Raw genomic sequence first — 26,906 nt, forward strand, 5'->3', positions numbered from 1 at the left:
CTTTCCTCAACAGGAATGAATGAGTAGAGACAGTAGTTGTAGAGTCTGCAGCTGTTTTTCACAGCATTTTCATTCATTGGAGCTATTGATGACCAAATAGCTATTATTTTTTATTTACTGATTCATTAGCATTAGCATATTAAGACTTAATCGCAGTGTTTGATAACTGAAAATTGTTGTGACACATCACACTCTTAAAAACCTAATGAAATGGTTTTGAAATTAAAACATTAATTGTTGTAAGACTTCGCAAATGTAAAGCTAGTTATCATGATCCAGTTAGTCCCTGCTGACAGATCAGGGCTCCAGACATTGATCTACGGTAGTCAACATTTGAAGTTGATCAAAAAAGTTAATCAAAGTTGTCCTAAGACAAAAACGGGTATTGTTCAAAATTCATGTATAACTTTGATGAAAGGTTCTGATCCACTTCAAATGTTGACAACTGTATATAAATGACTGGATTGTTCAGGAGTCATGACTTAAAAAGTGAAGCCACCCTACCGCCATATTGGTATTCCCTGGTATTCCCTCACATTCTGTTGAATTAATAGGAAATCTTCTGATTTTAATCAGAAAACATTACCTAACGAGTCAGCGTTTTCAAAAGACTCCCTGTACATTCTTACAATGCAAATCTCCTAAATGGTTATTTATTTGAAGTCAGAAATTTCCCCTACTTATTTAAAAGTTACGTTTATCTTCATTACAGTAGCGAATATCAGATCAGCTGACGGAAGAGACACCTCAGCATTTATATTACAAATGTCAAAAAGATTCCTCTGAAATCTGAATACAGATTTAAGCTTTGTAAGGCTTAAACATACAACTTAAAACTTAACAAACGTACAAATTAATTCGTCATGTACAGTTATTCACTGTGGTTATGTAATAATGTTGTGTCATATAATACTATTTTTATTCGTACTGTAACTGCAACTGATTCAACAGTGTTTTCGTTAACGGTATGTATTTCGAAGCTGTAAAGATAACCACTTTAACATTGGTTAAATGAATAATCCCAGATATATGTTCATGCTTAATAATAATAATAATAATTTTGTGTTAGTTCAGTTACCTGTGTCTGAAGTGTGATGTAGACATAGACACAGTTTCCATATATCGCTTATCCTGCCTGAAAAAGACCATAAACATTACAGATAACGTTCAAAGTATCAATTCATGTACATGCATACAGTATAGGCTACTGTATCTTAAAAACTATTAATGTGCTATTTTGGCATAGTCTTTCTCCTGTTTTCCGCATCAGTGCTTTTGAGAATGTCATCGCAGCTTTATCAAGCTGATAAATGGTCCATGCAGCGCGGTCAAACAAGTAGCGCGGTTTCATTCCGCTTTTGGCACATTTAATGTTTCTCATATGAAACAGATATGGCAGAGCTTATCAGTTAGTCAAATTGGTTGTAGCACCAGTGCAACCTCTAATAAAATTCAATCGCACTGGAAGGAAAAAAGGATGCAAAATGTGAGCATTTAGACTCAGGCTGAAGTTCTATTGATGCTCTAAACATATTTTGTCAACTAGCAGTTCAATGGAGCCCATCTGCTGTGGGCTACTGGAAAGGAAGGAGTTAATCTGTGACTCTGAGATGTTGTGTGTGCAAAATCAATAATGGTAAACAATCATCCCTCTGGGATCACATTGTTAGGTCTGTCAGTCCAATGTTGATTGATTTGCCTGACTCACCCATGCCAAGAATCTCTCATATTGGGATGTCTCCATGAAGGATTCTGGGTGACTCAGTTGCTTAGAGAGGGTAGGAGTTGGAAGTCTTTGAACATACCATCCTAATCGGGCTGGGGAGGGGGATTCACCTCAGCAACTGGAGCTGCCGCTTCCTCTGCATACTGCCAAAAATAATCGTATGAAACAGTATTTATCAGTCTTATTTTCATTTAACAAAAAATGTCAACTTCCTTAAAACAACATGCATTTATTTGACAAGTAAAATTGTGTATGTAAATTTCAGAAAATATATTTTAAACTAAATTAATAAATTATACATGTATTTTTCTAACCTCATTGGCAAATTGTCATTTCCTGAAAAAAATTGCTGATTTACTTCAATTTTTCTTAAACCATTGGCAGATTGTTATTTTCTGTTGTGTTCTATGTCCGGTTTTCCAGTTTAAAAAAAAATCTTAACATCTTTGAAACTTGGTACATTTACTTTAGAAGCAAATCACTGCAAATCACTTCAGAAAATATACTTAAAATTAATTCAGTTTTTTTTAAGTCAATCCATATATCATTAAAACAATGTAAAGAAGCAAATTGCTGTAAAAAAAAAAAAAACTTTAAGATATTATAAATGTTTTAATTAATTTAAATAATTTAAATATATATTTTTCTCACACATTATTTTCCAGTAAAAAAAAATATATATTTAAAACGATTTATTTACAGGAGAAGCAAAATTGTGTACGATAATAGGACTTGTTTTCAGATCAATTTTAATCATTAATATATCAAATGAAAATCTTACCAAATCTTACTTGTGTGTTTGCATGTAAAAATGTTTGTTTTTTGTTTTTTTGGTCCTCTGACTCATCATGATCATCAGTGTGGTTTGCCCTCAGGATTTTGTACATGTTTTGAACTGAAGTCAGGAGTAGGCTCACTGTCATTTTATTTCCTCTGGTATTCCGTCACCTTCTCGAGTCTACACCAATTACTGCTGCTTTCTGATGGGTTCGGTATGCGCACCATCACTTTTGATCACACCTTACAGGAACACGAGCACCGTGACTTCTTTCTGACATGATATCTCTAACAACATGCCGTACACCGCCATGCATGGAAACAGATGTCATGTTTGCAGCGGTGACTCATGTTTAAGTAGGCCGTATGCTGCCGCATATTTCTATCACTCACTCTTCTCCCCATCGGTCTAAGGTTTAAAGACACTGTTGTTCATTCCAGTAAGCTGTCAGGAAACAAATGAAAGTGTGGCTAATTGTTTGTGTTGATTGATCACAGCTGCTTTTCAGCCTTGTCTCTTTCCAGATGGAAATCTGCTGCAAAATGTCACCCATCATGATGCTCCAAAAATGTCAAAAGTTTGGTATTTAATGAAGACATTTGGACAAAAACATAGGTGGAGTTTCACTCTTGTGCTTGGGGGGAGGGCACACCTAACGATGGTTGGTGTTATTTTTAAAATAACTAAATAATTAAAGGATTAAAAGGGGGTTAAGGGAATAAAGAAATAAGAATGTTAAAATATGTTGTTTGCAGTTATTAAGTAATCATTTTAGACTATTTGCAAATAACATTTTAAAATATGCACACATTCCCCCTTATTCGCATATGTAATATGTCAAAAACGCAAAAGTTTCTTGTCTCGTCACATTCAGTTATGAATTTCATGAATCACGAGAAATGATAGCATGTTTTAAATTCAAAATGGTGAGATTTCTTAATAATTTCTTGCACCGCACATACAGGCGAGAGATGCATCTCTGATGTACATTAAAACACATATTTTTCAGTTGTTCATCCCTATTTTGAGAACCTCTTCTTTTGTTCATGGTAGTGTATCACCCACTTTCCTGGCATCAACTGCAGAAGTAGGTCACATGTAGTCGAGTCTAATAGTGCTGTCTTTCAATTGTACCAAATGCACAAGATTGCCCTCAGGAGCTCATTCCGACATTGAAAAAAGTGTAAACATGACTGGTCAGATAGCTTGACAGGGGTTTGAATGCAAGTTCTCTCATTAAAATGATTGTGTTATGTTATTCAGCTTGTTTTGTTGTACATCCCGACTCAGCTGATGTTGACGAGAGTTATAAGAGGAACGAAAGTGGAGGCTTGGGGGGTTTCTACTGCTCTTTGCATTTCTAGCTGTTGCGTGGTAGCTCTCAGTAAACGCAGACAGAGATCCTTCTACTGCTATACATAATTGCTACAGTTTCATAGATTTTGACTAAATTTAGGCCTTTACTGATTGAAGCATGTGTGAATAATATATAACCATCATAATCTTTGTACATCAAATACAGAAGCAGCTGATCTCAATATGTGGCTGTATAACAAATGTCACTATGAATAAAACATCAGCTACAACAAAGGCTAATGATGGATTTTTTCCCCTAGTAATTGTTCAGAAATTGTAGGTGAATTAGTCTTAATTCTTATTGGAAAAATTTATAGAATGTAATAAAGCCCAGGCATGTACCCCAGGCATACTGATGCTTTAGTGGCATTTTGTATTTGGCATCTGATATGACTGGAGCCTTCTGTACACCTTCATACAGACAGATTATTGAGCCAAAATTACACTTTTAATTTTTTTAATAAGTACCTTAACAAGTGCTTTAATTTGTTTAACAATTTTATTTAGTCATTATTTTATATTTTTTATAATATATATTAATAATAATAATAATACAACAGTTCTATTCATTTATTTATATGTACCTAAGGGAAAACTACTGTGTGCATTTCTTCAATGATCTTTCTTACTGAGTTGTTGCTGTTTTAAGGTTTATATCTGTTTTTTGTACATTTTTCTGCAGGCCGTGCTTGAGTGGAGCCCTGCTGGGAGAAGTAATGCTCTGTGTGTAGACCTTCCCCTCTTCCGATCATGAGCCACCAGGAGGCGCCACACAGCCAGGAGTTGAGAGAGGCGGCTGAGGCAGACCTGGAGCGTAGAGGCCCCGAGGGCCAACAGCCCCCCTCATCCCACCGTAGACGCCACGACAACGGAGATGGCAGCTCCCGCTCCGGTCGCTCCCGCAACCACCACAGCAACCATGGTACGGAGAATAACCACTACCAGTCCCAACAGCAGGGGGCCCCGCGCTACCGCAGGTACGAGGGATCAAACGGAGGGACGAACCGCACACGTGCCACGAGGAGGCCAGCGGAAGATGGTGATACCGAGCAGCAACCTGTTCAGCAGCCCATACCACGACCTGCAGTGACACGCTACCGCAGACAGGGAGACAACGAGGCCCGACTTCGGGCACAGCAACAGAGACAGCGACAGCGGGAGAGGCAGCAGAGAGATGCCGAGAGAACCGAACAGCACAGGCTGGAACATCAACAGCATCTCATCTCCCCTACGCAAGCCATGACGCCAGCCAGAGAGCCAGAGGAAGCTGAGGAAGACGAGGGAGATGGTGGCAGCGCTTTGGCCCGATCCGCCAGCACCGAGAGTGGCTTCCACAACCACACGGACCGGGCAGAGGGGGATGCAGTCATGGTTCTTGAAGCGGAGCCCGAAGACGAAAGCACATATGGCATCCCACTGCGCCCTGAAGCTGAGGAGTACACCGAGAGTGCAGAGTCAGAGCAACAGCACGGTGGTCCAGCTTACCTCCAACCCCAATACCCACCTCAGCCACCGCCCCTACCTCGAGAGCCCCTGCCTAATGCCGAGAGGCCCCATGATGCAGAGACGCTAAACCCCAACTACTCCAATTATGTTTACACTCAACCCATGTACCGCAGTCCCACCGGAGAAGGAGAGGCCCGTGAAGGTGGAGCAACAGAAGATCCAGAGCCATACTCTGAGCCTTATACTGAATACACCCTTCAGGAGCATGTTTACGAGGAGATCACAGACGGCCCCTCGACCAAAGCTGAGGGACAGACTCCTCAACAGCGTAGGGCAGAGTTCAGACTCTTCGAGCGTGAATTGTACGAGCAACAGGAGGCGGTTGGGTCCAGGCTCCACCACTACGACGAGCGATCTGACGGAGAGTCTGACAGCCCTGAAAAGGAAGCAGAGTTTGCCCCGTATCCCCGAGTCGACAGCTGCGAGCAGGATGAGGACATTGACCAGATTGTGGCAGAGGTGAAGGAGAGTCTGAGCTCGCAAAGCCTGGAGCGTGTCGCCATGGGCCTGGACAAGGACGGTGATGAAGAAGACTGGACCAAGTCAGAGTCCCATGGTCAAATGGATGAAATCAAACCCCCGGAGCCAATAACTGAAGGAGAGGGGGGAGAGCAGCCCCCCAGAAGTCCCTCAGAAGAGATAGCTCCAGTCGTGAGGAGCAGTCGTGAAAAGAGAGATGCAATCTCACTGGCTATTAAGGACATCAAAGAGGCAATAGAGGAGGTGAAGACAAGGACGGTCCGCTCGCCCTACACGCCAGACGAGCCCAAAGAACCCATCTGGGTAATGAGGCAGGACCTGAGTCCTACAGCAGAATCTGACCTGCAGCCGTCTCTGGGGGCTGATGTGAGTATGAGCCGCACTATGCAAGATCTTTGCTACTCTGTTGTTGCACTGCAGTTTATGCAGTTTATAGCATCATTGTTTTCACAGTTTTATCTATATGGTATATTCTTGCTTACAAAGTCACTCTGAAAGTGTTAGTTCTCACAAAAAATGTAAATTCCGTCATCATTTACTCATCCTCATGTCATTCCAAACTCAGGACTTTCTGTTGCTCCATTGAAAGTCCAGGTAGCCAAAATTTAGAAGATCTAAAAATGTTGTAAAGGCATTGTAAAATGAATCAATATGAACTGAGCGGTTTAATCCAAGTCTTGTGCAAAGCATACAATTGCTTTATATGATGAACAGAATTACTTTAGGCTTTTATTCACATATAAACACACATACATAGAGCCCATCACATGTGGTAATGGTAATACAAAAGCTTGTGCATGAGTCATGTGCTAGAGCAAACCTCATTGGTTCTCGCACGTTTGAGCTTCCGTGGTGTGTCGTGGTGTGCCATATGTGATGATGTTCATTGTTTAGATGTAAATAAAAGCCTAATTATCTGTCTTTGCCTTCGATTAAACCACTCGATTCATATGTATTCAGTTTGTGATGCCTTTATGACCTTTTTTAGATCTTCTAAGTTTTGGTTACTCTCAATGGAGGGACAAAAGGACAAAAATGGATTAACCAAAATCGTATACAGGTTTTAAACAATGAGGTTGAGTAAATGATGACAGAATTAAAAATTTTGGGTGTACTAACCCCAAAGCACATTTACATCATGCTACATTCTTCATCTGCCGGTCCAAGTACACATGACACAGTTCGTCAGATATTTGAAGGATTAAATATACGTCACCTGCACTTTTCTTTCAGTGCAAGCGCTCAACACAGAGGCCAGTTATAGGTCCAACTCAGAGAAAATGACACACATCTGCTTTAACTTGATTAGAGTGATAAGATGTACAGGTCTATTTGCCTTAACACTACTCTAATTCATGTTAAATATTTGTAGCAGGTGCAGCAAATGACAAAAAAAAACACTCATTCAAGGAAGGATTGTACAATTGCGTTGTTGTTCTCCTTGGCTGCAACAGCCTCACAGGGTGAACCACATCATTCCTCTGGTCGTGACTTCATTTGTGGAGAGGACGGTGGCACACACTAGTCTCTCTCATGAGTGGTGCCTGCCACGGCGCCGGACAAATTGCATGTCGCTAGAAAATGAAGACTGCTCGCACTCATAGAACGGCTCTCCTTATCCGTGGCCTGGAGAGCTCATCTGTATTCTGCGAGTGCTACACATGACCAGCGTGTGCAAATGAAGTTGTCCTGTTCCTCAGCCACAACAGACGTTGTCTGAACAAAAGCATAGAGAGAAAGATGAGTTCTCGGTATAAGAAAGGCAACAAAATTACCATGTCTTTACTTTTCTTCTCTCTCGCTCCTCTTTTTTTTCTCTCCTTATCTGAGATAAGTATTACCCTTTTTATTAACATAATGAGTAGATGTCATTCAAGTGCGCCCGCGGTTAGTATCAACTTAATAATATCATCTCATGATGTGTGCTTGAGATTTTTGATATCTTTTCTTTTGTTTTACATTTACATAATTAATAGATTCTGTGCTGCGTAATTTTACTCAATCACAGCTGAATCAATCACATTGTCTATTACCAACACATTACAGAAATACAGTACACATAAGTACACACAGTCTCACTAAACAAACAGCACAAAGCCCAGCTCATCTGTTAGCTATTTCGACAGTGTTAATTAATCACCATTGTTTGTCTGAGCAGTATTCATGAGCACAAGGCCTCATTTGGAAGCAGTTCTATGGGATCGAGGGCTTTTGGCTCTCTGATGAGAGGGAACATATAAAGAATTGCACTTAATTGAAATCTCCCAGTGGGAGTTTAAAGAAGACACCAGCCACCACCCACTGCAATTATGGTTGATTTTGTAAATGATTGTGATGATTATAAATTTTCAGGTTTTATCTGTAGCATATGTTTGCACTCATATCCCACAACATCTTTTATTCAGATCACTGAGGAGGTTTCTGTGGCTTCCCATGTTATTTTAATATTATTTATATACTATTTTAGTATTTATTAATATTTTTAATTGGCTTTTATTTGTACATTTTCAGTTTTCATTTTAATTTTAGTGTAAGTTTTACTCATTTTGTTATGTGCTTTTGTCATTTTTATTCTTTATTTATGTTTAGATTTAGTTCATTTTTAGTAGTTGTAGTACTTTGACTTAAACATTATTTCAGTTAGTTGCCAAGGCTAAATTTTTTTTTACTTTTTCATCTTCGATTTATATTTTCTTTTCTTTTATTTATTTAGCTTTTTTTCAATTGCCAAAAATGTGTTTTAAAGGGGTCATTTCATTTATTATTATTTTAATATGTTCCTTGAGGTACACTTATAATGTTAATATAGTTTTTTGCACCTAAAACAAATACATACTGTATGGAGAAAAAACGTAATTTACATGAATTATTTACTTATTAGTAAGTAAGTCAATTTTATTTATAGAGCACATTTAAATTCAGCTTACACTGACCAAAGTGCTGTACAAACAATCATAAAATACATTAAAATAAAATAGAGTATTAAGTTAACAAAGATAACAGTTACTAATCCATAAATTAATAATCAGGAAAGGCTAAAGAGCAAAGATGTGTCTAAAGTCTAGATTTAAAAACAGAAATAGAAGGAGTGCTCTTAATGGCAGGTGGCAACTGATTCCATGACCGTGGAGCAGCAACTGCAAAGGCTCTGTCACCTTTCGTGGGACGTGTAGGAGAGCTTTTTGGCAGTCCTAAGGGACTTAGGAGCTGAATTCAAATAAATAAGATGAGAAATGTAAGATGGGGCTTGCCTGTTAAGAGCTTTAAAAATAATCAGCAATTTTTTTTAATTGAATTCTGAAAAAGACAGGAAGCCAGTGAAGAGAAGCTAATATTGGAGTGATATGATTACGTTTTATTTCTCAACTTTTTTGGTCTGGCTTTTGATGCGACACTCACATCCGGTGTAGGCAAATGTTAGTCTTTTGTGATTTAACTCCAGTGGGCGATGGTGCGATGATGTAAAACTATTCGTCGATGTCTTGCTCTGGAGGCAGGCATAAGCAAATGACGTCACAGATCTCGCAATATCGAAACGGACCGTTTTTGGAGCTTGACTAAATAAATGCTTTGTTTATAATGAGGATGTTTTAAGCTGTGAAACTTGCGGGATGTTTTAATGGTACAAAGAGCGCTTATGTCAAAAGATCAAGGCAAATTTGATTTCCCATGTCATAAGCCCTTTAATAGTTTAACATCTAGTTGTTGTTATATCAACAATAACAGCATTGGCCCTGTTCCAAATGCCACACTTCATATGCTCTGGGTCTTGTGGTCTCACAATGGCCTCCACGTGCTCGTTTCTGTTAAGTCCACAAGACCGTAAGTTGTCTCACTCTTCATTTTAGGTTTCAGAAGGGTCTCCACAGCAGACTTCTACCTGACAGTAGAACGCCATTACATCAGGAAAGTTGGACTCAGAGGAAGATCGCGAGGGCTTAGGGTTCTCTTTGGGACAGGGCCACTGGCGTTTCTATACAGTCTGAGACCAGTGAAAGCTTTTATTTTGCAATTCAATATTTTTATTCCGAAATATATTATTAGCTAACAATCTGAGTAAAATTTTAAGTCAGTCACATTTTCTTAATGTTTGGTTTGTATTTTTTTTTTTGCTTTATTGACAGCAGCACTTGTGCTGCATGAACTCCACGTTTGTGTCAAAACTGATGATCATTTTCTCCACTATGATTTGAGATGATCCAAAAATCTATTTTGAAAATTCTTACATTTGATTCATTCCCTAGAAATAGTGAACCATCCTAAACATTTCATATTAATTTTGCATTATCTCAACTGTAAACAACGGTCGTTCAGTGAATATCATTCAGTCACGCATCTTCCACATTTCCCACAATTAAATCCCATTAAAGTTGCGCTGAACACTTGCTGGTGTCCTGCCCACTCCTATTCTGTGCCGTTCTCAGAATTTGACATTTCATCAGAAGCCTGTTATTTTTCCCCTTCACAATATGATTTATTTAGTGCAGTCAAAGAGACACAGAAAGAGACGGCCTGTAAATAATTCAGCAAGGCTCATATAACACCAGAGAAGAAAAACTGCCGTCTTCCCCTGCCCTCCATTAATGCTTAACATGCTTTAAAATGTATTATTTATTTGCATTATTTTTATTTTTATTCAAACTCAGCGTATAGGTCATTTATATTTCGGTGTGTGAAAAGTCAAAAATGAGTCAATAACTAACAGGGACTTCTAGTATCTGCTAACTTCATTAGTGCTGCTTATTCCACCAGTAAACATGTCAGGGAATTTAGCAGAAATTAGTTTTTCTGGCAGAATAGCACTGATGTGGCATAGTGTTGTGGTCTACTCTGATCCATGTCACTCTTGAGCGAAGCTGTTCCAGGAACAGTTTTCCCAGGTCGGGCTGTAACTGGAGCCGTGTTCTCCTCTGTTGTAAGTGGAGTTATCAACATGAGTTTGATGAGAGAGGAAGAGGCTCTTATGTTCTTCTCTCTTGTACTCCGGTCCAAAGAGCAGCATCTGCTGTTGCACTTGATTTGAGTGTATCTTGAGGAAGAACATTTTTCACTGCAGCTCTTGTAAGCGCTTATTGATATGGAAAATTTCTGGACGTATCAGGTAGATCGTCACCATGGTGATGAGGTGAGGAGCTTTACGTAAATGTGGTTTGGATTTATCTTCAAATGTTTTAGTATCAACATAATGTTTTTACGTTGCTTTAACTCATCAAAATAAGTTAATCAATTTTCAACTTTTTTTGTTATACAAGATTCAACCATTGAATGTAATTTAAGTTGAAATGACTTAAACATCCAAGTTGATTGTGCTTACATTTAAGGCAGCAACATTTTTTTTACAGTGTTCATTTCCATTCTACACATCTGATTATATTATTGTAATGGAGATACATTGTGGGACTTGACTGCAGTATTTATATGTTATGACAAAGGATGAACAGGAAATATCTCTTAAATATTTCATTTTTATGTGCTCTGGTTATTCAGGGTATGAGTCATTTGTTCTCTAGTATTTCACATTTTGGACTCAGATATGACCTCTTCAGAGGAATGAGGTGTAGTTTTGAGACAGCATGAACTGGCAGTTTTCAGTTGTCACATTAGTCTTTTTATTGTATCACTCTCTTTGGTTTGAATCTACCTCATTGCCCTGCTATTTAAATTATACCAATTTCTTTTATTCATTAATTTATTCAAAAACTGTGAAGACTTGTATTAACATAACGCACTCTAAATGTCACAGAAGGTGTCAATACATGAGTAGATGTAGTTTTTGTATTAGTCAGTTGTCCAGAATGATAGACTGTAAAGCATGCAATATTAATGAATGTGTCTGTTTTGTCCAGTCTCCAGGCTCAGGCTCCACGTCCCCACAGGGGGCGGAGTCTTCCAGCCGTCCCCTGCCGCCACACGAGGGGAGCGACAGCTTTGAGTCTCCATCTCCAGCCAGTAAAGAGGTAGGAGGCTATGAATAGACCTCTGAAACTGTGCTGAAAATTGAAGATTTCTTTTTTATTATTCTTGGTAATAATGTTGAGAAGGTGCTCTAGAAACTTAATTAGACGCATATTACTGGCCACAGCATTAGGGCCCTGACTGTGTGTGATTTAGAAGTTATTATAAATTATTCAAGAGACCGTTATAATAGATTAATTGGAGCAGATTCAAGTTCTGCTTTGCCTATATATAATGTATTCTTGCTTTGCTATTTTGTATTATTAATTCAGTTAATTTATTTAAATATATACTGTATATAGGCAAGAATACATTGTCTAGAAATGTCATTTTTAAACAAAAAACGGTAACACTTTACAATAAGTTCTCATTTGTTAAGATTAATGTACTGTATTAACTAACATTAACAATGAGCAATACATTTGTTACAGTATTTATCAATCTTGGTTAACATTAGTTAATAAAAATACAACTATTCATGTTTGTTCTTGTTGGTTCTCAGTGCATTGACTAATGTTAATAAATACAACTTTTGATTTTGATAATGTATTAGTAAATGTTGAAAATAACATTAACTAACTGCTGTAGAAGTGTTGTTCATTATTAGTTCATGTTAACTAATGTAGTTAACTAATGTTAACAAATAAACCTTATTGTAAAGTGTTACCCCAAAAAAAAACATTTCTAAAAATCACCAAACCTTCAAATATTATCCCAAAAAGTGGCATCTATGATCTCAGAGAAATTCACTGTATAATATATAGATATGTATAATATAACATAATATATTACTGTGCATTATCCATCCATCTGTATTGCTTACAATTATATAATACAAAATACTATATTTTTCACTATATTATATTACTGAATATTATATTATATTGTGCAATAAAATAACAGCTTAAAGAATGTTGTATTGAGCCATTTGTGTCTTTGTTGTTGTATGTGCAGTCAAGGAGAAGCCTTGCTTCATTCCCGACATATGTGGAAGGTAAGATTGTCTGTAATTTCCTAATTGTTACAGTTTTCAGGTCCTCAGCTGCCACATAAGCATGCTTTGAAGATGATCTGAAATGTTCCTCTCCTCTCTGTTAGTACCAGGCCCATGTGACCCAGAGGACCTCATTGATGGTATTATCTTTGCTGCTAACTACCTGGGATCCACCCAGCTGCTCTCAGACAAGACACCCTCCAAAAATGTGCGCATGATGCAGGCTCAGGAGGCTGTGAGTCGCATTAAGGTGAGGTGAAAGGGTTCTGTCTTTACCCCGCTGTAAAGATGTAAACCCGAGCTTCTATGAATCTGTCTCAAGAAATTTCCTAAGCAATACTTGCTTCAGGATCAGCATAAATGTTCCAAGAAAGCAAAAGTGACAGTTTTAGGACAAAAGAATGGAAATTCATAAAGAATGCAGAGCTGTGCTCTTACTTGTCGTATACAGATAGTGTATTTATTGCGCAAGCATTTTATTCCTCGGATACAACATGATGAAGTTGCGTTTTGCAGACAGAAAGTCACATTTTGTTGTTCGAATTGAAATGTCAGTTCACTGCAGAAGAAGAGAGATGATCATACAACTAAGAGTGTGTGTGTGTGGTCCTCTTGCGGTAATGATTCCATAGTCAAATGCAGGGACCTATCCCATGATTCTTGTTCCTAAGGATCAGAGACATTTACCACCTCCGTCCTGTTCATCCTCCTGCAGCATAAATCAGCCATTCGCCCTGTCAGCTGCATTACTCAGCATTTTTTACCTCCACCTTAAAAAATGCAGTGAGCCCAACACCTGTGCCATTTAGTGTTCTTTCAGCATGTCCCTTTGTATGTACATTTTGTGTTAAAATGTTAAATTACAGATTGCTGTGTGGTATTGCAGGCAACGATATCAGAATGGATGATTGCTAATGATTATAATTATGAAGTCATTGAAAGGTAACTGTGTGGACATCAGATTCTTCTGTTTTATCAGCTTATGTCAGCTTAAATCAGCATGAAATTCATGTCTGGTTAGCCTTGGAATGGTGCTGGTCTTGCTGATGGACCAGCATTTACCTTTTCACCAAATTGGCCAAGCCTACAAACAAAAATATGTTCTAAATAACATTTTTCTAACATTCGTGTTAAGTTATGAAGATGTTATTTTTTTAATGTTCTCTGAACTATCAAAACGCTCATGTTTTTTTCTTGGGTTATACAAACATTAAGAGAACATTCCATTTTATCTATATATAGATATTTATCTGTTGCAAACATTTTGGGAATGTTCCTTTCAAATGTTCTATAAACATTCTGAAACAAGTAGTAACTTTTAAAAAATGTTAAATGAACATCCAACTGAAATGTTTCAGAGAAAAAAACATTCCATGAACGATGTATAAAATAATGTTTTGTGCTAACGTTTTGAGAATATTAGTAAAGGCCAGATAACTTTGAATAAACATTCTATTAACATTAGTGGAATAATGTTTGTTCATAACTTTATTAAAGAACCTTGCCAGAAAGTTCTGAGAACATTCCCTGTTAGCTGGGAAAGTAGTTCTAGATATTACTAGGGAATATATTAAGCAGCATAATGATAACACCAGCACACCAACATCCAATGCTGGAGACACTTAAAATTAAATCAATCATATTAAATGCTACAAGTAAAATTAGGCACCCCAATATTATAATGTAGCGTATGAAAATGGATATTCATTTTGAGATTTAAAAACAAAAAAAAACAAAAAAACATTGTTATTAAATTGTGTTTGATGATGGTAATTATTTTTTAATTTTTTTTATTTTTTCAAAATGAGCAGCACAATTAAATATCCAATATCATATTTATATCTAAATTGTTTGAAATCAATCAATCAATCAATCAATCAATCATCCCATAACTGATGGATATCATGCATCCCTATTACCTGATCTGGTTTAGGTTGAAGGGTTCCTCAAATGAGTTTTGGTCAAATATTGACAGGGAACCTTGACACTAATTTAGTATTAACAGAATAAGTCAATATGCTGTCCTTTTGTAGATTATCTGATTTAACAGTTTTGCTTAAAAGACCAAGAGTCACATTTCACCTTAAAAAAAGGAAGTTTCCCCTTCTCTTGAAACGGAGCTCCTCCTTAGAATTGAAAAAGTTTAATGTGGGCCAAATAGATGTCAAATCTTCGGATTTATGCGCTTGACCCTCAAAATACAATATGTAAATATGTAAATGCTTATGGATTATACAGTTAAGGATACCAGGGACGATACAATACCTATAAAGAAAACGATAAAGATATAGTTCTAAAAATCTTTCTCAATATTAAAGAATAGCAGAGTTCACACCACAGCTATAACGAGAACGGCACAGAGAAACAATATTGTGGAATCACTTTCAGAACGATTTAGTCCAGCTGATAAACGATAAAAACATTGATAGCCAATCAGAATCCATCCTATTGGAGCATTTTAAGTGACAGACAAGCACACGCTTAGAATAAACACAATAATATCGGCCACTGGTGTGATAGTTATCATTCTTGGTGTGAACGGGCCTTTACCACCATATTTTATTCTTGGAATGAGATCGTTGTGAAAGACGATTGAAAAGTGATCATGGGTTATGAGTTCTTTGTTTTATTGGGTCACACCTCACCTGCATGTGTGAGACACCGTACCTTCTCCCATGCACAACCATGAGCTCAAAATGAGTGACATCCTTGAGGATCGTTAATATGGGGGTTTTGGTAGATTGACAGATTCAGTGCGGTACATAAAACAAGTGTAAATTGCATGCATTTGGAGAGACATCTGAATCAATACACCCTGCCTCAGCTGCCATGATGTAGATCTTCCTTAGATGGCCAGTTCAATCTATTATCACAGCCTGCTGGCAAGTTTGAACTTGCTCTTAATCTAATTTTCAGCAGAGTTCATCCCTGCTTTGTATAGTTGATGTTTTATGAACAGGATGTTCTGTAATATAACACCAATAGTAGACATTTTATTAAAAGAACAAATGGGCCACCTGGTGGATGATGGTGCAAATTGCCATGAAAAGAAACCAAAGGCAACATATTGTTGCAGGGTGGTGTCTAATAATCTTGGCTTGGTGTCATCTGAATCCGTTCTACAGCTGATAAAAATGCAGTCACTTTTCAGATGCAGCTTATTGAGCAGAGAGATGCCTCAAATGTGATTGGTCTTGCTGAGCTCTGCTTTATCTAACACTGTTCCTGTCTCTGTTTGTTCCATGCTAAGCAGACGGCCCAGAAATTAGCCAAAAACAGGAAGAAGGTGCAGTAATTGGTCATCGGTTTGGTGTTTTGTTTTTATTTTTGTTCTTCGTCTTCTTCTTTTGCCTGGTTTCAGCACTTCAGTGTTTTCATAATTTCTGTCACTCTGCCATTTTTTTCTGAATCCAGCAATGAGTCATGTACCTGTGTCCGTCCGCACAGTCTGTTAGCCATTGTTCATTCCACACCAAACATTACCCCAGTTTTATCACCAGATCTTACATGAGGAAGCCATGGAATAATACACTACAATACAATACAATTTTATTTGTATAGCACATTTAAAAACAACTGCCGTTGACCAAAGTGCTTAACAAGGCCAAAATATATACGATACAAATACAATATAAACATAAGACACAGAAAACAGAAGACACACACATCAAGATATATTAAAAGCTATTGAAAAGAAGTGCGTTTTCAAAGTAGATTTAAAAATTGACAAAGTTTGGGCAGATCTGATGTGAGCCGGTAAGCTATTCCATAGCTTTGGTCCAAAGGCTGCAAAAGCACGATCACCCCTATTTTTTAGTCTGGTTCGAGGGACAGATAGTGAGTTAGAGTCCCCCGATCTGAGTGATCTTGACTGTGTGATTGGACGAAGCAATTCAGATAAGTACTGTGGACTTATAAGTTAAGTCCAGGAATGTCTAGTTTGCTGGATACAGAAAATGCAAGTGATCTTTACTTTCTTCTTCTTCGTACCTGATATTTTTCTTTCTGAGGTACTGTGCTGTGTTTGTGACTGTTTTTGAAGGTGTATATCTGGCACAGCATGTTTTGCACTTCTCTTGGTCTTTTTTATTCAGCTGTCCAGCACTTGGTTGAAAACTCTGTATCCCTCTCTTTCTCTTAACTTACTGAATTTCTTGAAATGAAAAACAAAACTAACCAAACTAACCCCATGCCAACTTGCAATACTAGCTGGCTTAAAAAAAAAGCACAGGTTATCAGAGTTACACAATGAAGGAGAGAGTTTAAAATAATTTGAATATCTGGCCTTAAAGATGGCAAATGTTGGAAGATGTTTGGACGCTCCTTCATGGCATCTCTGGGCCTTGTCAGCTCTCTCTCTCTCTTTCTCTGTTAATGTCTCTCTCAGTGACTGATATTGTGTGATTGTCTCCATCTTCAGGCTCCAGAAGGTGAAGCTCAGCCCATGACGGAGGTAGATCTCTTCATCTCCACTCAGAGAATCAAAGTGCTCAATGCAGACTCACAGGTACTTCATCACCTACATGACTTCAAAAGTGAACAAAACACTAGAGCAGACATCACAATGAGTTAGTATAAGTACAGAATACTTATTTGTCTCATCATGAGAAACTGAATTTTTCTTGATCTTTCAAAAAAATAAAAATACACACTACCATTTAAAAGTTTGGCGTTATTTTTATTTTAATTAATACTTTGTCTTAGTTCCGGTTTCCTTTATTCCAATTGCTAGTTTGTTTCTATGGTTACCCATGATCATCATCTGCATCGTGTTGATTTAGCTTGTTATCCCTGTGTGTATATATATATATATCCCTTATTTCATTCTGTTACCTGTTGGTTATTGTCTTTACGTGCTTGAAAAGCTGATGAGATTTCCTGCTCCTACATTCACTTTGCGATTTGTATTCTTTGTTATATTATTAAGTAAAGTTAATGCTGCTTTGAGATCCGGCCTCAACTCTTCCTTATGTCTGAGCATGACCGAATGACTGACCCTGGGTCAAGAACACACTCAAGATGTGTTTTTTGGAGTGGGCTAGACGACCATCTCCTACAGTCTCTTCCAATGGGGAACTCCAGCTGCTCGCTGCAGCAATACATAGAGTTTGCATTGTTGCTGGTTGGTTCCCCCCTAACTGTGGGGGAGGTCGAGGAGAACATTGACACCTAGAGCCTGAGTTAAATCCCGCTACAGACCCAAATCCAGAGCTTGCACCCTCCACAAACCCAAAGCCAGAGCCCACGCCAACCATGAACCCTCCATTGGTGGAGAGGATCCTCCAGTGTCTTCCCGGAGCCCGAGCTAGTCGCCAAGGCTGGTCAGGAGCTAAAGCCAGATGCCATGTACATCCCTGTGGGAGTTTTGATGGACTTGTGGTCACCAGAACCATTTCTCACCCTACTGCCCACCCTAGTATGCCTCCCTGCTCCATTGGTTTCATCCAGCTCCCTGCCCCTGCCTGTTCCACCCAGTTTCCTCGATCCACTTCCTCTGCTGGTCGTGCCCTGCTTCCCAGCTCCTTCATCTACTCTGGCTCTGCCGACCTCCTGGCTCCTTCTTCATCACTGGCTCCGTCCAGCTTCCTGGCTCATTCTTCATTGCTGATTTCTCTCTTTCTCTGCTGGTTCCACCCAGTTCCCTGGCTTCACCTTGGGCTTCACCTTGGGCTTCACCTTGGGCTTCACCTTGGGCTTCCCGGCTCCCAGCTCTTACTTGATCCTCAGATTCCCAGCTTCACCTTGGTCTTTTGGGCTTAAGAATCTGCCTCGGCCCATCAATTCATCTGCTCCACTGTGGCTCCTCGCTCCCTCGGCTCCAGCGTGGCTTGTCATTCCTGCGGCTTCACTGGTTCCCATCGTCGCCACCTCGATCTGTCATCCTCCCGGCTCCTTAATCCGGATTAATGTAACGTTCAGCCTGAGTTTCAGTTTCATTTTCCTTTGTCTTAGTTCCTGTTCCTTTTTATTTCTGTTGCTAGTTTGTTTCTATTCCTTGTCGGTCGTTGTCTTTCAGTGCTTATAAAGCTGTTTCATTTTCCTGATCGTACATTCAGTTTGCAATTTTGTATTCTGTGTTTTTTTGTTAAAATAAAATGAATGCTGCAAGATCCTCAATTCTTCCTTGTGTCTGAGCATGTCAATTACTGTTTTACTGTATTTTGGTCACATAAATGCAGGTTCGTGAGCATAAGAGTCAAAAACATAAAATATTTTTTTACCTAACACCAAACTTTTGAATTGTAGTGTACTAAAAAATGTATACTAGCTGAAACCTGACTACATTTTGGTTTGAAACCTGACACTTACATTTGGTGTGTGTGTGTAGAAATAGATTAAGCTTAATCTTACCATTACAATCTTCTCCTGATTCACAGGAGACCATGATGGACCACCCTTTAAGGACCATCTCTTACATCGCTGATATTGGGAACATCGTGGTGTTGATGGCCAGAAGGAGAATGGCTCGCTCTGACTCTCAGGAGAACATGGAAGCCTCTGACCCTGCCCAGGATGAGAAGCGGCAATACAAGATGATCTGTCACGTGTTTGAATCTGAAGATGTGAGTTCTTCATCCCAGCTATGTGTCAGTGTGACCTTATCAACCGTCGTCGCCACCTCGGAGGCTAAAGGAGGCTGTCAGGGCGACAGTTTCAATTTATTGCTTTAGCATTATAAAATGATATATTATAAAATGGATTTACACACTTCATTTTTATAATACTGCTGTTGTTGTGGTTGATGAAAGCAATAAGCCACTCCAGGCTGTTTATTACAGTGGTTTTACCACAGTTACCACAACACACAACAGCAACTCCCTTCCATATTCACCCTTTGCACTTTTTCCACATTTAATCATCCATATTTGCCCAATTTTTCTCAGTCTCCTCACATTTTCCCCCCAGCATGTTCAGTATTGCAGTCACTGGCCATTGTGGTAGTGACCTCTAATAGCATTAATCCAGATGGTGTTCCTGGGCATCTTGCTGCGTGGGTTGAATCGAGTAGACTGGAAGTGACCTTTTCTCTGTTCGTCTGCAGAGGCTATTTGAATTTAAAGAGCCTGTATATGTCACAGCGTATGTCTCTGCACAGTGTACAACAGTGACATGAGGGCAAAAGGCGTGTATGCGACTATCCTGAGGGATGCCGCCCTTGTCGTCTCTTGACCCATGTGTTCAACTGTCATCTTTTTTTAAACTGCTGTCCTTTAAAAATGGTTAGATAAATCAAATTGTATTTATGCAATGTAATATTTTAGTTATTTAATATAATATTAGTTGTTCATTTTACCTGATTTCTATTTGTGCTCAGGCTCAGCTCATAGCTCAATCCATCGGCCAGGCTTTCAGTGTGGCATACCAAGAGTTCCTGCGTGCCAATGGCATCAACCCAGAGGATCTGAGCCAGAAAGAGTATAGCGACCTCCTTAACACGCAGGACATGTACAACGATGACCTCATTCACTTTTCCAAGTCTGAGAACTGCAAAGATGTAAGTGGACAGACAGCACATGCCTTGTGGAAACAGAAGATTACTGTGAAATTTTGAGAATTTGCCTGGATAATGTCAGAATTATCAGTCATGTTGACTAAATCATGTTTTAGCAGTGATAAGAGTGGTGGGTATGTGTCTGTGCACTACAGGTTTACATAGAGAAGCAGAAGGGAGAGATTCTTGGGCTGGTGATTGTAGAGTCGGGCTGGGGCTCCATCCTTCCCACAGTTATTATAGCAAACATGATGCACGGCGGCCCGTCAGAGAAGTCCGGCAGGCTGAACATTGGGGACCAGATTATGTCAATCAATGGCACTAGCCTGGTGGGATTACCCCTCTCCACCTGCCAGAGTATTATCAAGGTACAAGTGGACTTTAAGTACACTTCAAGTGCAAAAATATTGTAAATTTCAAATATTTAATTCTAATTCTGATTCACTGATTTAAATTTTTTAGCCAATTCTTCTACATTCAATGTATTGTGTCAAACATATTGTTCTTCTAGGGATTGAAGAACCAATCCAGAATAAAGCTTAACATTGTGAGATGCCCACCTGTGACCACTGTCCTCATCAGAAGACCAGACCTGAGATATCAGCTGGGATTTAGTGTGCAGAATGGCATTGTAGGTATCTTAGATTTATAAAAAAAAAAAAATTGTGTCTATTGGTATAAACTGATTTTGTATATCTGTATGTGCATTATATGTAATATACATATGTATATGTAGCAAATCTGAAATGAATATTCATTTTTCATACTGTATATTATAGTGTTATGATGTATAAAGTATTAGTGTTTTAATTTTTTTTTTATTTAGAAAAAAAGAAAAAAAAATGAACATCAGCCATTTATCAGCCTATAGATGCAAATATTTTTATTGACCTTTATTGTTATTAATACTTTAATGTTGTAGTAGTTTGTAATCAGTGCTACGGTAATTTTTGATAACACTTTAGTTTAGGGTCCAGCTCTCATTATTAACTAAGTATTAACTATGACTTTTGCCTCAATAAACTCCTAATAACTGCTTATTAATTGTTAGTAAGTAGTTGTTAAGTTTAGGTATTGGGTAGGATTTAGGGATGAAGAATATGATCATGCAGAATACGGCATTAATAAGTGCTTTATATAAGTACTAATAAACAGCCAATATCCTAGTAATATGCATGCTAATAAGAAACTAGTTAATAGTGAGAATTGGACCCTAAACTAAATTACCAAATGTTTTTTCAATAGTGACTTGACTTTTAAAGAGTCTGAATCAGGGTTATTATAGTTAACTAAAACCATAAAAAAAACATTTTGTTACTTTAAATAAAATAAATGTTAACTAAAATAAAATAAACTTCATTTCAGCTAGTTGCCAAAGTAACATTTCTCATTTTCATTTAGTTGAATTTGATTAGCTAAAACAATTAAAAATCAAATAAATAAACATAATAATAATAATAATAATAAAATAAATTATAAACACAATAACTAATAAAAATGACAAAAACCCGCTTACTAAAACTTGAACTAAAATTAAAATGAAAAATGGAAAATACAAAAATCTAAATGTATTCAAAAGATTACCAAAAAAAAAAATATATATATACATATATATGATAGTATCTCAATGCTACTACAATTTGATCTGAAGTACAACTTTAATGTATTTTGCATCTTCCAGATTTGCAGTCTCATGAGAGGAGGGATAGCAGAGCGTGGTGGGGTCCGTGTCGGCCACCGGATCATTGAAATCAATAGCCAGAGTGTTGTGGCCACCCCTCATGAGAAGATTGTACACATTCTGTCTAATGCAGTTGGTGAGGTAAGTTTGGGGAGCACGACCACACCTTCCTAACAACATAATATTTTTCACATCACTAATTCTCCAATGAGGTAATGACCCTATTTATTTAAATTATGATCATGAAACTACGGAAACTTGGCACCCGGTTTAGCTCTGTTTCATGTAGATCACAGCCTATCAGCATTGGCCCAAAAAGGGTTTTGGACACTTTTCTCAGAAGTTATTTTTGCAATGACTGTTAATCAACCAGTGCCAGTGTGATTTTTGTATGAAGTCAATTCACTCAAGTTCACACAGGTGTCCCATCAGAGTAACCATGATCCACTAATGTTTGATGTTATAAATAAATTAAAAAAAAAATAATAATAATAAAAAAAAAAAAAAAATAATAAAAAAAAAATATATATATATATATATATATATATATATATATATATATATATATATATACATATATACAGTGAGGAAAATAAGTATTTGAACACCCTGCTATTTTGCAAGTTCTCCCACTTGGAAATCATGGAGGGGTCTGAAATTGTCATCGTAGGTGCGTGTCCACTGTGAGAGACATAATCAAAAAAAAAAATCCAGAAATCCCAATATATGATTTTTTAACTATTTATTTGTATGATACAGCTGCAAATAAGTATTTGAACACCTGTCTATCAGCTAGAATTCTGACCCTCAAAGACCTGTTAGTTTGCCTTTAAAATGTCCACCTCCACTCCATTTATGATCCTAAATTAGATGCACCTGTTTGAGGTCGTTAGCTGCATAAAGACACCTGTCCACCCCATACAATCAGTAAGAATCCAACTACTAACATGGCCAAGACCAAAGAGCTGTCCAAAGACACTAGAGACAAAATTGTACACCTCCACAAGGCTGGAAAGGGCTACGGGGAAATTGCCAAGCAGCTTGGTGAAAAAAGGTCCATTGTTGGAGCAATCATTAGAAAATGGAAGAAGCTAAACATGACTGTCAATCTCCCTCGGACTGGGGCTCCATGCAAGATCTCACTTCGTGGGGTCTCAATGATCCTAAGAAAGGTGAGAAATCAGCCCAGAACTACACGGGAGGAGCTGGTCAATGACCTGAAAAGAGCTGGGACCACCGTTTCCAAAGTTACTGTTGGTAATACACTAAGACGTCATGGTTTGAAATCATGCATGGCACGGAAGATTCCCCTGCTTAAACCAGCACATGTCAAGGCCCGTCTTAAGTTTGCCAATGACCATTTGGATGATCCAGAGGAGTCATGGGAGAAAGTCATGTGGTCAGATGAGACCAAAATAGAACTTTTTGGTCATAATTCCACTAAACGTGTTTGGAGGAAGAAGAATGATGAGTACCATCCCAAGAACACCATCCCTACTGTGAAGCATGGGGGTGGTAGCATCATGCTTTGGGGGTGTTTTTCTGCACATGGGACAGGGCGACTGCACTGTATTAAGGAGAGAATGACCGGGGCCATGTATTGCGAGATTTTGGGGAACAACCTCCTTCCCTCAGTTAGAGCATTGAAGATGGGTCGAGGCTGGGTCTTCCAACATGACAATGACCCGAAGCACACAGCCAGGATAACCAAGGAGTGGCTCTGTAAGAAGCATATCAAGGTTCTGGCGTGGCCTAGCCAGTCTCCAGACCTAAACCCAATAGAGAATCTTTGGAGGGAGCTCAAACTCCGTGTTTCTCAGCGACAGCCCAGAAACCTGACTGATCTAGAGAAGATCTGTGTGGAGGAGTGGGCCAAAATCCCTCCTGCAGTGTGTGCAAACCTGGTGAAAAACTACAGGAAACGTTTGACCTCTGTAATTGCAAACAAAGGTTACTGTACCAAATATTAACATTGATTTTCTCAGGTGTTCAAATACTTATTTGCAGCTGTATCATACAAATAAATGGTTAAAAAATCATACATTGTGATTTCTGGATTTTCTTTTTTAGATTATGTCTCTCACAGTGGACATGCACCTACGATGACAATTTCAGACCCCTCCATGATTTCTAAGTGGGAGAACTTGCAAAATAGCAGGGTGTTCAAATACTTATTTTCCTCACTGTATATATATATATATATATATATATATATATATATATATATATATATATATATATATATATACTATATATTATTGTTATTATTGTGAAATACATTTTCTCATATTGTTTAATACGTTTTTGGTCATATTGCCCACCACTAGTTCACACTTCTATATTTTTACATTTGGCTTGAATGTCTAAATGGTTTTTGCGGTCACTTGAACCTGACTCTCACGTTTCGCCCCACTCTGAACAGATTCACATGAAGACTATGCCGGCTGCCATGTACCGCTTGTTAACAGCCCAGGAGCAACCAGTTTACATCTAAAGCTACAACGCTTTCTCAAGCCTCCTTCCCCGTTGTCACCAGATATAACCTTAATCTTGATGTGAAAGTGTCAGACCTGTGGACTGGTGACTGTGTGATTGAATCCACTGAAGCTCTGCTCAACATGGCTCTCCATGACTTCACTGCCTCCCCTGAGCTCTTCATCTGTTCTTTTCTGTTGCTGTGCGTGAGATTGCTGTGCTGTGGTGTTCCTCTCTGTGTGCACTGGACCGAAGCAGAGAGAGAGTGTGAGAAATATTTAAAGAGCCCCATCACAGGAAATGGTGTCCTATTGAAACCAGATACCGACTCCTGTGTGAGGTGAGCATTAGGTGGACAAAAAGGAGTTTGCCTTACCATTCTTTTTTGCTGTTATTTATTCGAGCTTGGCAGTCATCAAGCGTTTTAGATTCAACTTTAATTTTTAAGGGCAGCTGTTAGTCTGAGGAATAAGGTGAAAATAGCAAACTGCAACTTTAATTCATGAAATGGAGTTTGAATTGACTTGGTCACAACTTACAGGATGTTGAATTTGAATTTGAATTGGAACGACAGGAAAATACATATACTGAATTGCAATTTCAAAGACATAACTTGGCTTAATTATGTCTTTATATTTAATAATTAAAATAACTGATTAAATTTACAATTAATAGAGCCACCAAAATTGAAATTTTGTTTAAAATGGTTTAATTGACAACATTTTTGACATCTTTTGACTAGATAATATTGTTAGTAAACTAGAGCATTCTGGGAAATGAAGTGTTTTTCAATTATGGTCCATAAAATGAAAGTTAATTTACCTGATATAATGTATTACATATACATTTCAAACATTGTTAATATTATTTAATGTTTCTAAAAAATAGCTCATATGTTGCATCTTTGATCCTATTTATAGGTAATTGATACAGAAACACGAAATACACTTACATTTCTTTAACTTACCATTTTACTTGCTTAAATTCAAATCTGCATCCTGTTTGCTTAGAAATGGACCAAACCATTGAGTCCCGTGAAAGGGTTTTTTAAACACAGTTCCTATCAAAATGACGATGAGCTTTTTGCTTCATGGGAATGTCTAGTATACTTAGGAGTGTATATATATAGTAGAGCACATAGAAATTGTGGATGAAATGCCTTACAGAATGATGATGCCATATTTTGGAAAAAAAGAAAAGAAAGGAAAGTGTTTTGGAAATATATGGAGGTGCATTTTGGAGATTTGATAATAGTGGTTTGAATGGGACACGTTTTGAACAACCTCTTTAAATAAACATACACATATATTACAGTCAGGGGAAAGTGTACTAAAAATAGTTTTTTTCTGTTTTGTTTTTTTATTGATGTGCAATATTTTTTGTTGTTGTAAATTAATCCATTCCTTATTTTTATGCACAGAAAACCTTCCTTTTTGTCTTAAGCATCTGTAAATGAAATAATATTGCAATTTAAATATGCCCATATTAGTAGCATTTTCTTTTAAACATTTATACTTGGAAAAAAAAGTTTGTGTTGACATTTTCAAGATGGATTTTTTTCATTATGGTCTTTTTTTATCAACTAAATGTTTAATTCATGTGTGCTACTTTTTCACTTAGTGTTTTTTTTTTGTTTTTTTTTCACTCAAGAACAGAATGTGTCTTAACAGAACTGTATTCACTCTCAGAAAGCTTCAATCTGGTACATTTGAGTTGGATTTGCAAGTGTGTATGACTAAGTATCCAGTATACTGTTTTAGTATAGAGCATCTCAACACGAACCGATTGAAAACTGACTGTGTTTCCAGAGATTTGCCCTCTCAGACAAACATTATAGTACCATCTGTGCAAGAACCTCGGCATGCTTTGGCACATCTCCATTATTACTTATAAGAGACTGGCAAATATCACTATATGTGATTTTGCATCTGAAGAAAAAACAAGCAGAAAATGTCTTACAAGAAGCTTTGTAACCACTCTCCCCATATTTACCATTAAGTGTACTTGCCTGGAATTCTTTTGAGAACACACTCACACATTTGCAAAGGTATCTTTTACCATCAAATGATTGTTACAGCAATGTAGACTATATCACGATCTGATGACATTTCTGCAGTTGAATCTGTATTGATACTAGAAATATCGCGAGGAATCTTATTGCTCTGCGACGACTGTATTTGATGGCATTCTGGCTCTTTCAGATGTTACCAAGCTCCCTGTAATTGTGGTGCTGATAAGAAATTATACTTGTTGCTTAAAATGTGAATTTCACCCCACAATATGACCTCATTAGCACTGTATTATTTTACTAATTGAATCAAAAGTCATTAACACAGAGGAAGGGCCTCATGTTTTATTGTTTTGTGTGTGAAGCATGATCTTTTTGTATGCATTGCTATTTATTCTTGTAGTGAGTGTGATGTGTGATTACAAATGACTTCATCATCATCATCATCATCATCA

General features: G+C 37.8%; 1 protein-coding gene across 2 annotated transcripts in view; it reads left to right on the forward strand.

The window, feature by feature from the left end:
* Positions 1–26,906, forward strand: part of apba1a (amyloid beta (A4) precursor protein-binding, family A, member 1a) — a 34,848-nt gene extending 7,942 nt beyond the window's left edge. Inside the window, exons 2-13 of one of the 2 annotated variants that reach the window (XM_084115400.1) lie at positions 4,543–6,212; positions 11,693–11,803; positions 12,756–12,795; positions 12,900–13,045; positions 16,049–16,081; positions 17,216–17,302; positions 19,173–19,358; positions 20,111–20,290; positions 20,443–20,655; positions 20,799–20,918; positions 21,969–22,109; positions 24,391–26,906. In XM_084115400.1, coding sequence (XP_083971526.1) covers positions 4,611–6,212; positions 11,693–11,803; positions 12,756–12,795; positions 12,900–13,045; positions 16,049–16,081; positions 17,216–17,302; positions 19,173–19,358; positions 20,111–20,290; positions 20,443–20,655; positions 20,799–20,918; positions 21,969–22,109; positions 24,391–24,462 — 2,931 coding nt within the window. In that variant the 5' untranslated portion in view covers positions 4,543–4,610 and the 3' untranslated portion in view covers positions 24,463–26,906. The remainder of the gene's footprint in view (positions 1–4,542; positions 6,213–11,692; positions 11,804–12,755; positions 12,796–12,899; positions 13,046–16,048; positions 16,082–17,215; positions 17,303–19,172; positions 19,359–20,110; positions 20,291–20,442; positions 20,656–20,798; positions 20,919–21,968; positions 22,110–24,390) is intronic. The other variant, XM_084115401.1, reaches the window with a different exon arrangement.

This window comes from Abramis brama, assembly GCF_963993115.1.
Source record: "Abramis brama genome assembly, chromosome: 5".
Classification (NCBI taxonomy): domain Eukaryota; kingdom Metazoa; phylum Chordata; class Actinopteri; order Cypriniformes; family Leuciscidae; genus Abramis; species Abramis brama.